Here is a 12,849-nt window from a genome sequence, read left to right as displayed (position 1 = left end):
GTGGGGGGGCGTGTCTGTGTGTGGGGGGGGCGTGTCTGTGTGTGGGGAGGGAGAGGAGGGGGAGGAGGGCGGTCACCTGACGCGGCCGGAGGGGGAGCGCAGATGAGAGCGGATGTAGCCGGTGCGGTAGTCCATCGCGTCTCTGTTACGTCCCGACCCCGGCTGTCTCTGACGACGACGACTCCATCTATAAATATACTAAATATTATAACAATACATATTTATTTAAAAAAAAAACATCCTAGAGATATTGAACTTGTTTTGTAAGATACTGTAGTAAATATATAACACTAGCTGTCCCAGACGGATTAAAAAAAACCTAATAAGTAGTCTGTGTTCTTTCCGACTATGTTCTATGTCTATACCAAATTTCATCAAGATAAGATAAGCTGTTTTGTAGATACCTTCTTTAAATCAATCGTTACATCCAAATATTAGCATTTATTATATAAGTAAAAAGAAAAAATGGTTTTTAGTTCAAAGAATAGATCAAAGGCTATGAAAACTCAATGGCAGCAGATTTAATCGTGTATGTATAATTACCTGAGCAGACGCATGATATAGTCAGGCCAATTATCTGGAAACATGACGAGGAAGAAGCCGACCGCGATCAGAATGATGCCCGCCAGCTTCATGCCAGCGAACTGCGCCCCGTACATCACCACGTCCAGCGCTGGCACAAAACATATTGTCATCCCACTTATTATCTTAGACATAAACGGAGACAAGAGTCTAGACTCACCAGCAGAAACAGGTACGGCAGTGATGAGACCGAGCGAGACGAATATATTGTACGTCATGATGTTGCCGAATTGAAATACCAAATGGAATACTGAAAAATTGAGAAGATAAACATTACATAATAGAGGAACATCAACTTCTATATATGGCGGCCATTATTCTTTTTTATTTTGTTCAATTATTTTGTGAGATAAGATGAATTCATATACCTATTTATGAAGTAGATGTCATCAAATAGGCAGAACCTTAGAAAAAAGCCAAATTAATGCTAGCTGCTCTCCACAGATCTAGCATAAGTCATCGGCTGGCGACTCCCATATAATATGAAATAATGTACTAGCTGTCGTCCTTGACTCCGTCCGCCCGGAATTAAAAAAAAAACTTTACTAGTAGCCTATGTGTTCTTCCAGACTGTACTACATTTATGCCAATTTCATCGAGATCCGTTGAGCCGTTCTGGAGATACCTTGTAACAAACATCCATCCATCCATCTTTATAATATTAGTAAGATAAGACTTAAGCTTTCGATAGGAACATAAAAATGTTATTGTAAAATTCACTTCTTGAATACTGGTAGAGCCCGCAACATCATCTGTTGTTTGAATGGGCTCGCTCAACCATCGACCTGACGTGCAGCTGCAAACTGGACTCACCTAGCAGTGCGACGCTGGCCAGCAGGAGATGCAGCCAGGGCATGCGGTGTGCTGGCAGCAGCTCCGAGCCCGTCAGATACAGCGCCAGGCACACAGGCCACAGCAGTAGCGCGTTCACGCTGCCCACGATAGAGAAGAACAGAGCGCGCTGTCCCGAGTTCACCTCACCCATCACCTTTCTAAACAGCACCTGTGGAGCGGTTTTCAAATATCTTGGCTGCTCAGAACACAATTTTAGGTGTAAGGGGCGTTAAGGTATAATGAGGAGGCGTCAAGATACCAACAAATCAAACATACATACTTTTTATAGTACAATCTCTTAGTGGAGTTTGGAACGTCTAGCCTATTCTTAATCGAATAATTAGACTAATTTAAATTCTAGTTCCCGTTAACTGTATCAATTAGGAGAACAGGTCTTTGTTTTCTGGTTGGTCTGTTCCCTAGACCAGGATCCAAGATTTAAAAACCTTAATAGAACAAAGAGACCGTGACGATAGAGTCGACGATAACCAAATAGGCTAGAATTCTTTGAATAACTTTAAACTTAGACCATCATCTTCTAATACAACGTTGTATTTATAAAAGTAGAAGAGCGATTCTACCAAAATAAAAGTTATATAACATTTCGCTTCATATTTAAGCTCGTTAAACTTGACCAATTAAAATAGGTCAGACTTCCCTCTATTCAGATTGTCAAAAAACGTCCAATTTGCCTAGTTACATTTTTCTGCGAAATGTTCATTTATAATATTAACAAACTATAATATAATAAAAAAAATATTAAAAAATCTATTGAATTTGGGAATTATATAAAAATATTAGATTAACAAATGCGGCGTTATTTTGAGTAACTAAAGAAATTGTCAACATCGTGTAATAATGTAATGCCTAAAATCTGTTTACACCCTTAAAGTCAGTCGTGAGTATTTATTGCTACAATCTATATGCATACCGTCGTCAAATCAATATACGTCTCCACCGAGGGACTCAGACCCTATCCGATTTAGGGGTGACTAGGCAATATTCCACCACACTGAAATTCGTGTTCCTTGTCGACTCATATCTTTGAATTTATTCGTAAATATGTGCTGGTATAAATGTAGGTATGAAATTCGAAAATCGAAAACAGGCATTGGTACATAGCGGGGATAGAACCTGGACGTTTCAAACGGCTTTTTCCGAAGCGCTTAAAAACTGCGCCACCGACGCTTAATGCATACAGCGAGATATAAAACATTACTATATGTAGCACTAAACAAAAGAATAGTAGTTAAGAGCACCCTTATTGTGAGAGGCCTGTGTAAGTTTTGCAAACCACGGTACTTACTGAAATATATTTTTATATATAGAAGGTCTATCCCACACACATCAAATATTTTAAACTAAGTTGTCAGTGCTCATCGCAATTTTTAAGAACAACTATTAATTAAGAAAGCAAATTATTTTTGATAATTTGTTTTACTAACAAAGTATGAAAAAATCAAATCGTCGATGCTAGAAATTATCACATAATCAGAACAAAAAATCATTTTAAAAGAAATAGGGCGTCATGTAAAACTGTAATTAGGTAACTTTAACATGCAATGATTTCTGAATAATTATTAAAATATAAACAAAATTCACCCTTAATCATATCGTTTTAAAGCATACTATTCTGTAAAGTTTTAAATCTTGATGGATTTTTTCATCTAGTAATTATATCACGGACAAAATGGACATTTTAACGTATTTTATTAGTTAATTAATAATAATTAAGCACGATCCTTGGTTTTAACTTGTAAAATATAGTGTTCAAACGGATATATTAATGGTGGATGTAAGAAAGTTCAAGAATTAAAAGGAAAATCCATTGAGAACACGAAAATAAGGAAAAAAAAATTCTCTAATGATATTTAATAATAGTGCCCTTTTCATCGCATGTTTATCAAAATAAAAACCTTAGTCAATTCGTAATATATACGATTTAAAAGTAGATTATTTTGAAAGGCAATAATTAAGGTGGCAAGGTCATTAAAAAAAATGAACATGTATAAATCAGGAGCAGTTGCGTGTAAGAAACATTTATACGTCTATTATAAAAGGTCATTTTTTTAATTAAAAAACATTCGAAGTTAACAAATTATATCATTTCTAAACAAAGAATTTTTTAGCCATTTTTTGCTAAAACTGTTCAAAGTAACTGTCTCATTACCTTGAATATAGCGAATCCGGCGGCTGCGCATGCGGCGAGCACGACACCACCCAGTGTGGAGCTTCCTGTGATACCGTCCATGTAGGCAAGCAGCGCGATGCCCGTGTCACACAGGATAGCCGCCACTATCTGCACATGGCCACACCCCACAACATACACAACTGAATGACTGAATGAATTGACTGAGTGAATTAATGACTAAAGGAATAATTTTTGGCTGAATTAATGTCTGGGCAATGGTTGTATAACTTTACACATATCACCAACTGATAAATGAACGCCCATTTCTAATATGCCTAGACTTCATTGAAATTGAATTCATTCAATATACAATTTAATTAATCTTTAAAAATATTCCTATGCATATAACAAATGGAGTCGGATTTAATAAATACCCACAAAAAGTAGTTTTGTTCAAACAAGTGTTATTAAAACTGACCCTCACGCCGACGAATTGCTCATGGAGTATCACCCAGGAGAGAAGGTAGATGCAGGAGACGTTGGTAGCGAAAAGTGCCACCACATCTGTTGCGAGCAGTATCCGCAGTGCATATGTATACATGTACACACTGAGCACCCACAGCAGGCAGAACAGGGCGCAGCGGCTCAGGAAACGGGCTAAACACAATTACACTGCAAATGTAGCAAAAACTATAGGTATATGAGCATTGCTTCAATCATTTGTTACTTCGTTTTCACATGAAATAGCACAATTTTCTTGTTTTTGGCTTCCACAAATATAAAATGTGTTAATATCCTAACATTTATAGTTATTATCAAGAAATAAGTAAAATACAAGTAAAACTAGCTTACCAAATGTAAATCCCTTTTCTTTGAAGTCACTAAAAGCATCGAATACGATGTCGTGAGCCGATTTGCACTTGTTGTGTATGAGCATTACAATCAGATAGAGCGGGTAGAACAGGATCAGCCAGTTTGTGCAGAACCACGCCGTGAAGAATGGTGCGTTGTACAACTGAACCGTGAAGACATATATACATTAAAGTTTTCATTTAAAAAAAATGTGTGAAACAAAGTAAATTAATAAACAAGTAAATAGAAAAGATTAGCTGGCCGCTTATAATTATAAAAAAGTCATTTAAATAAATTACTGGAGGTGCTGAAGTGCTCATGCCAATTTGAATGTGTTATGTTTTTTACCAATTTTAATGTTTTACAATACAATATTTGCAGTCTATTTTATTTCTTTCAATATATAAAAAAAACCTTATTTAAATATTTAAGATTCTGGATACAAGAATCTAGTAAAAATTAACAAATATTACACAAAGAAATCACATCAATATGAGAATATTACTGGGTTTAAACCTTGCCTCCCATATAAAGTATACAGTAATATAAATACTTCATTAATTAACAACAAAATATTGTACAAAATAACTTACATTTGTTGGAATTTTAGATGTAAAGTTATATGTGGATGGGTCTGCGCTCTGCGGTGCGTCATGATCCAGTGGATACTCCTGCATGTACATGTGTTTTATACAGTGAGTTGCCACAACCCATGATACTACTAGTATTAAAGTCACACAAAGCCCATAGTATATCTGTAAATAATATTGTTACAATATAAAATTATGTTATTTTTTTTCATTATTTTTAAAGTCTATATTTAGAAATGAGAAAGAAAAAATTACAAGCTGATAAATTTTACACATGGATCTTAAGGACATATTTAGTCATCAAAGACGCTAAATAAAATGAAATAATATTTAAATTTGACAATTTTAAAAATTTACTTTAAAATTTTTAAAGTAATTTTTTCAAGTAGGAATCTTCTAATTGTTTTAATAATAAAGGAAATCAGAAATATTCAAGCAATTCCCTTTTTTTTTGGCAAAATTTTTGGAAAATAATTAAACAACTAAAATATTTATGTGTTCCAATTTGACTACTTTAAATCAGTTTTGTAATAATTAAAAAAATAGCTATAATAACCTTTTTTGCAAATTTTGAACAACATCGTGGGCATCTTTTATCACGTAATTGCCGCTCTTCGTCTTGACTGCTCGTAGCTGACTCGCTGTAGGCTTGCTGAAGAGAAGGTTGAGTGGTCAAGGGCGGAGCTGATGATATCGAAGTCTGTGGTGTAAGAGGGGCCCGCGGACTGAGAGGAGTCGGTGGTCCATTTGCTCTCTCGACATCACCACTGCCTCCCTGCTCCGATTCCACTTCCTCGCTGGTAATTATCACCGAAGGCGCGCGAACTCGTTTCGGATTAAATATTGTAGGGAGATCACCGTCCCTTGCCATATTTCCCCTTTATAATTTATCACACATTTTTGTATTTCAAATATTGGGACAATCCTATTGTTGATGAAAATTCCATCTTGAAAATATTAAATTAATAAGGATATAGATGTGAACGTAAGATTTATTACTTATTTAAAGTATTCGAAGTAATATTGTAATAACTATAGTTTACATTATTTATTTATAAAACACACACCCTCTTTAGATATAAATTACAATGTAAATATTTTTCAACTAGTAATAAACCCATTTTCTTACTAAACTTTCACATGAGATTGCTGTACTATTGACAATAAAATTGAATTGACTGACGTTAAAATTACGGAATTATATTTCTTGTTTTGTGGCAATACACTATAGTTTTTATTTCAAGGTGGTATAGTATATAATCGCTTAAGAATTTGTTAAAATGCTTTTATTGCTTTTCTTCCACTTTCCGCAGTCTATGGTAAGTACTATACAGTATATAAAATAGGTACAAGTACTTTTTGGTATTTTTTGTATAATCTTTAAATACCTATGTAAACACAACATAGATAAGGTAGTAGGGACATTATATCTATGATAATGTTTTCACTCTTAATGTTAATTGGAATTAAGTTCTTAATATTTTTATATGATGTTCTATAAAGCTCGTTTAAACTTTTATACAAAATGTTCTTAGATTAATATAGAAGGTTGTATGTGATAAACTTGCAGAAACATTTGCTCTATATAAATGAACTACGTGAAATTAAATTATTTTAATCAGTTTCATTTAGGTACCTCTGAAATATGACTGAAAAGCTAACCTGAAACCTAAACGAAAATAGTCTTTGTTGTCTATGTTAATCAAACAACATTTTTTAGAGCAGATGGCAGCACAAAAAAGTTCACAATTTTATCGCCAGAGGGAGATAATTGGTTAGCCTACTTGAAGCATCCGGGAACCTCGCCATAGTAGTAGACATGGCGGGTATCAACCTGGCTAAATGACGAAATAAATTTTGTTTGCTAATATAAGAACGTGTTAATTTCATAGTAAAAGTGTTGATACTGAAAGACTAATTAAGTTGTATTGGATTAGGACAAAAATGCAGAATGTCGGACAGTCTGAAAACCGAAATATCGATAAGGTGAATGTGCAACTTGATGTGGTAAAATCATCCACTCCTCAAAGTTCGGCTTCAAGTCCAGCCAAATCTGAAACCGAAACGTATTCTGGAGTGCCTGCCAAATACATGACGGACTCTTCGGAAAGCGAGGATGATTCTGTATCCGAGGTAAAACGTGTTTTGTTTTTGGCAGAGGCGGTGGCAGTGAGGGACTGTGATTATCTGTACCGCTAAATGCTGCAAGGGACATCTTGTATGTGATTAAGCATACAATTTCTTTTTGTATTGTAATCGTATCAACTCCTAACAATATACCATAATCGGGCCTAAAACGCTATAATGTAGTAATTTATCGTTATTTCTACGGTTCAAGTGTCTTGCCAAATATTCCGTAAAACGTCAGAAAGTCATAGGTACATACGTTCTACTGAGTAATGCGTGAAATTATTTATGTCAGCCGTTCTTGGTCATATTTTTAACAAAATCTTCGTAATTTTACATCGATAGCAACTATGTCGTAAGTCTTTTCATTGTCTATTTGTGTTTTGGACTGGGCACGAATTGCGGTGGCCATGTTTCTTGAATCACATGCATCCAGTCAATGCGAAATACTGAAAATAGTGTTTTAATGCCGATATTTCGATGTCACAGTATTAATTATATAATATTTAGATGAATTCGTTGTAATTTCGTCCAGTAGTATTCCACTCAGTGTCGTCACGCGCGTACCACTCGTATAAAACTTCCGAAATGATTCGCGCAAAAATGTTGGTTATTGGCGAATTGCAAGGACCATTGGCCGTAAACATTAGCCTTAAGCATGTCCCCAAGCACCACATTGTCAGTGTATCTTATGTTTTTCTCATTGGTGTTATAGATCTTGCTGGCTTGTTTGTGCCTAAGCAGGCCAGACCTGTTGGTAAGTTGAAGAGATCAGTATTGAGTGCCCAAAGCTTCTCCAACACCAATTGCTATTGCCAACTGATTCTTAATGTTAACCTGCATAATGTGTGTGCAATGGACACTTTCAATATATTTTGTTTTGGTTTTTTATATGTTGGATGGTCCTTGTGATTCTAACAAATAAATGCTTGAATTTTATTGTTCCATTATTGATATAACTAACATTGTTAACTGGAGTGATGCAAATAAATACAGACCTAAACAAAACCTAACCTAAATAACCTTTTTGTTCTATCTAACTCTATAATCAAAGTTTACTTTTAAATAAACTTAGGATATGTTAGTGATGTATAATGTTTTGTGGTTGATAAATACAATAAAAAGAATTAATTTTTTAAAACATTGATTTCTTGATATTATGTTTATTGTTGTTACTTATATTTGACATTTATTTTCTTATAATTGACAATTTCAATGGTTGACATCTCTATTTCGATTCCAAATTCTCGTAAACACTATTTGTGATGTTCTATTTCTTATATTTTGTAAATGAAACAAAAGCATTAGTTCAATGATATTTAATATGCTTAATGTATTTCAGCAGGAGATGGAAGAGGAAGCCGGTGCTGCGGAGTCGTCTAAGTTCCTACTCTCCCATGATGACCCCGAAAGAGCAGTTGATCCAGAGATGCAGGCTCGGCTTGAAACACTTCTAGAAGTAGCTGGTAAGTGTTTTTGTAATTATAACAATGTTATTTATGCTAATTGGGGTATAGATATTGGATTTTCAATTGACTAGGTCTGACACTTGACATTCATTCATTGTTTGCTTTTGCAACAAGTTCACTTAATAATAAAAAAATAATAACTTAGTGGTAAAAGTGATGTAAATATATATGTATAAGCTCTAGTTGGTAACAGGAAGGGATTTAAATAGTTATCAAGTAAACATACTTAACCTAGAAAGTGCACAAAAGTGATCTTTGACCATTGACCTTTTTGTTGTTGACCAGAATAAATTAAAATTTCCCTCTGCATTTTGTACATACTATTTCCTTCCATATAAAAAATAATTCTATCTTCTCGCTATTATTGTTATACAAAAAAAATCAAAATGTGTTTGTTCCAAACAAACATTGATTCCTACACTTTGTTACAATTTACTGAGAATGTCAAAGAATGTTTGTGTTCCAAAAAAATTGATATAGCATAATGGCTTCCGCACATTAGTAGGCTGTTAATTCTCTTGTTTTTTTTCTTCTGTCGCTTAAGAGATTAATTATACTTTTTAAATGACTTATTTGTAACACAAATTATATACCGATTGGTTACTTGTATTCCTTATAAATCCATCTTTACTTTCTTTTAGATTATCAATTGAAGGTCTTAATTAGTGTGATTTGTTTAGATGGCTATGAGAAACCTTACAAATTCTACCTTTAGCCATGGTAATGTCTAGAGTGGACTTTATTTATTTAGATCTTTACAGTGTTTATGTATGATTAGTTCTTTATACATAGTAATTTGTTTAAATGCAATTGCTGTATCAAAATTAACTTTGAACCAATTGTATGTATTGATTAACTAGCTGTTACCCACGACTCTGTTCGCGTGGAATTAAAAAAAACTTAATTAATAACCTATGTGGTCTTCCAGGCTATGTTGTACATCTATGCCAAATTTAAGTGAGATCTATACAGCCATTGGATATACCTTCTAACAAACATCCATACAAAAATTTTCATGTATAATATTAGTAAGATTTGATACCCTTGTTTTGAGGATGTATAACTAGAATTGTTACCTTTATTTATATTAAATGATGACTTAAAAGTGATCAATTTACTTGTTGTCAATAATATTTATTTACTTATTCTATGTATAATGAGCTGACATCATATAGGCCAACAATGTTACTTGGTGGGCATAAGTCAAACTTAATTATGACAGCTCACGAGCACCCCTCTGTCTATGTCAAAAAAAGACTTGTGATGCACACTAAGCACTACATGCGTCACTACTAAGCATCTGTTGCTGTCTTGTAATTCTTTTCTTTTATGCTATTTTCTATGCTTAAGAATGTTTTATACAATGTCTGATAAAACTAACCACGATAGCGGAACTGTTTTGCTCAGATTTGAACAGAGCTTGTTGCACTATTTTATTACCTTGTCTTCAATCCTTTTGACATTATATTGTCATGGCAACTCTTATAGTCATAGCACATGATAATATCAATGTAAATTACTTAATTTAAAGATAAATAGTTACATAGTAGTGTCCCTAGGTGTGGAATTTTCAAACTATCATAGCTTTGTTCTAGAAGATATTAAAAAGCTAAAACTTTCAAATTAACATGTCCCTAATTGATAGAACAAAGTTGTATACTTTTCTATTGCATGATCTAGTCTGTATTTTAAATTCATAAATACCTGAACATTGTTTTTTGTTGGTAGTTTCCCATTCGGAATAGAAATTCATTTTAGTGTTAAGTTGTATCTGAATAAATAAAATTCATATAACTCATATAAACATCTTTAATCGAACTTAAAACAAGTAATAGTAAGCTGTAATATCACTTATTGAATATAACACTTTTTAGGTAATGCCACTAACAGTTAAGTCATTACTTTTCCAGGAGTTGTGTGAAAAAGTTGACATTTTCATCAACTTGTCATCTTGATATATTATTCATTAGGTATCATGATATAAAATTTTGGTTATGTTGTGTGGTTGACAACATGTTTTTGTTTTGCAATAGTGGTATTAGCTAAGATTTAAAAAATATAAATTATTAATTAAAGTGTAATTCAGTGGATGTACTTGAATGCGTGTAAAAACTGTATCTGTCCTCTGTTGTGGTATTATCTCCACTAGTAGTGTGGAAATATTATAGTATAGTTGTCTGTCAGATAATTTATATTTAAATTGAACCAATGTTTCGTTAATAAGCCAGTTAGTCTCTACAATGTAGTACTTTAGGATCGATACAATGCGATGAAACATAGAGTCGCTAAATTAATTACGGTTTTTATGGATGTCAGCTGTGGCGTAACATAACGGTGTTGCTACTTGTGGTTAATAGAACCCCCCCACTTCTACCCCCCTCCTCCCAACCTTCTTTGTCTCAAACGCGGCATTTCATACCATAGAGGTGTTGTGACCGATCAAATGGGACTTGCGATTGACTTTAAATATGTACCTTTAGGTAGCTTATTGAAATCTAAAACAGTTTAAAATTCATAATGGAGCTTTTATAAATGCACGGGCACTCTCACACTTCACGTGGCGTCAAACAACAAAATGGGATTTGCATGCGGGGCCGGGGAGCGGGCGGTGTTCAAATTTGAACTCCATGTAGTAGGCGAGTCGGGCGAGGTTGCATTACCCGAGTGACTTGCCTGCAACGTCACTGCTAAGCAGACGCGGTAGTCGACGGCAAACAGAATGCGCCTGTGCCACAAGTTATAAGATACTAGCGAATAATATAGAAAGGTATCGTACACAAATTTTAAATCGTTTCTTGTTGCCCTCATCACTCAGACAAACTACCAATCAAGAAGTCTTATTATTTTGAAAACCCCCATAATTCATAACAGATAAATATGGCAGAAGACTAAAAGTAAACTTTCATTAAATCTAAATGCTATATTAACTGTTTTTTAGCTAGATTTTGAATAAAAATTAAATTTATTATGCCTTGACTGCTTCTTTCACGGTAATTTAAGTCGAAATTAGTTTCATGTTTTCTTCAAATTACGTGTCATATATTTACGATAGTCGATGACTGACGTATTCTTGACGCAAACATGATTGATAACGTAGAAAATTCTTAGAAAGGTAAGCTCCTCAGTTGATTATGGATTAGTACGCAGCTAATAACAATTACGTAAAAAGTTACTGTTATGGGAGGGAAATATATTTTATTATTGAGTTTTAATAAAGTTAAATATTTATTATTTTTAATCGGAAAATATTAATTAAATCACATCAATAGATCTTGTATTTATTCATCACGCCCAAATTAATGTTATCCGCTTGCATAAGATACCGCATTCGCTGCCGCTTATGACTCGGGCCACTTGATAGTCCCATAGCAATTGATGAGTGGCGTTCGTCCACGCCATACTCTTTGTGGCTTCACTCGGCCTCCGACTCGGACGCGACTAACAGATGTTTCCGTGCTCTTCCGTCATTCACTACGAATAAACATTCAACACTCGTACACTCATGTGTGATGTATGTGAAATTCGTGTATACTTCGTTTCTATACAGCGACGAAATTGAGTAAACAGAGGAACGTCAAATTCTATACATGGCGACAATTACGATATTTCACTTTTTCAGATATTATGTAGAAATTGTGATATATATTGAAGTGATATTGTAAATAAGGGTAGCTAATGTTTATATATTTATGTGAAATTTGTGTATAACCAGTAATGTATTGAAATGTACGAGTTTTGGAGTAATGTGTCTATGGTTAAGGGTCCAATCTATAATGGAACAGTATATATCTATTGTGTACGTGAGTTTCAAAAGTTTTAAACGTTATAAACATATACGCAATGTATAAATTAACCACGCCCGCCTTGAACTTTGAGCTAAAATGCATTCACTTGTATTTTGTATAAACGTTAAAATCAATAGTTATGTCGTAAAATGAGTACATTGTTCCCAAATTATGAGTCACTTACTGTTGGTTTCTGAGATTAAAATCTCTGTATAAAACATATCGTCATCCATTATCTTTGACAAAATAGAGATAACTATATTTTTAAAAGGGGATTTTTATGTCGGAAACCCACGGTTAGTGTAGAACTATAAAGTACGCAGTAGTAAAAGATTAAGCATATTATGTCCACCAGAAATCACAGATTCAAATATGTCTATGCGTAGGCATCCTAAATGCGATTTTAACAAATAAATAACAAACTTCAGGAAGTAGTTTTGATGACACATATTTAAAGGTAAAAAATACTCTTTTATTAT

The 12,849-nt window shown here is 33.9% G+C and overlaps 2 protein-coding genes across 3 annotated transcripts in view; one reads left to right on the top strand and one right to left on the bottom strand.

The window, feature by feature from the left end:
• Positions 1 to 55: 55 nt before the first annotated feature.
• Positions 56 to 5,961, bottom strand: LOC106712834 (putative thiamine transporter SLC35F3). Of its 2 annotated transcripts, XM_045679357.1 has the most exons (9): positions 5,546 to 5,961; positions 4,993 to 5,154; positions 4,400 to 4,562; positions 4,026 to 4,204; positions 3,587 to 3,715; positions 1,396 to 1,585; positions 743 to 832; positions 544 to 673; positions 56 to 187 (listed from the first exon to the last, which is right to left on the bottom strand). In XM_045679357.1, exons 1-9 carry the CDS (start codon positions 5,858 to 5,860, stop codon positions 73 to 75), a joined length of 1,473 nt encoding a protein of 490 aa, XP_045535313.1. In that variant the 5' UTR covers positions 5,861 to 5,961; the 3' UTR covers positions 56 to 72. The 2 variants fall into 2 exon arrangements, with proteins under 2 accessions (XP_045535313.1, XP_045535312.1); XM_045679356.1 differs by having other exon boundaries at positions 544 to 832.
• An 804-nt stretch (positions 5,962 to 6,765) lies between these two features.
• Positions 6,766 to 12,849, top strand: part of LOC106712832 (ankyrin repeat domain-containing protein 17) — a 37,670-nt gene continuing 31,586 nt past the window's right edge. The window contains exons 1-3 of the mRNA XM_045679460.1: positions 6,766 to 7,122; positions 7,832 to 7,873; positions 8,459 to 8,582. Coding sequence (XP_045535416.1) covers positions 6,934 to 7,122; positions 7,832 to 7,873; positions 8,459 to 8,582 — 355 coding nt within the window. The 5' untranslated portion in view covers positions 6,766 to 6,933. The remainder of the gene's footprint in view (positions 7,123 to 7,831; positions 7,874 to 8,458; positions 8,583 to 12,849) is intronic.

The sequence above is a fragment of the Papilio machaon genome, chromosome 9, assembly GCF_912999745.1.
Source record: "Papilio machaon chromosome 9, ilPapMach1.1, whole genome shotgun sequence".
Classification (NCBI taxonomy): domain Eukaryota; kingdom Metazoa; phylum Arthropoda; class Insecta; order Lepidoptera; family Papilionidae; genus Papilio; species Papilio machaon.
Note: the sequence above shows the minus strand (reverse complement) of the source record. Positions and strands in the feature narration are given on the sequence as shown.

What these genes read in the sequence shown, in the direction of transcription:
- LOC106712834 (XM_045679356.1), bottom strand. Translation starts at nt 5,860, where the DNA reads ATGGCAAGGGACGGTGATCTCCCTACAATATTTAATCCGAAACGAGTT. An exon ending in GTTCAAAATTTGCAAAAAAG is followed by an intron (nt 5,155 to 5,545) that starts GTTATTATAGCT and finishes TATTATTTACAG; the next exon opens with ATATACTATGGGCTTTGTGT. An exon ending in GGCCAGCGTCGCACTGCTAG is followed by an intron (nt 833 to 1,395) that starts GTGAGTCCAGTT and finishes TCAATTTTTCAG; the next exon opens with TATTCCATTTGGTATTTCAA.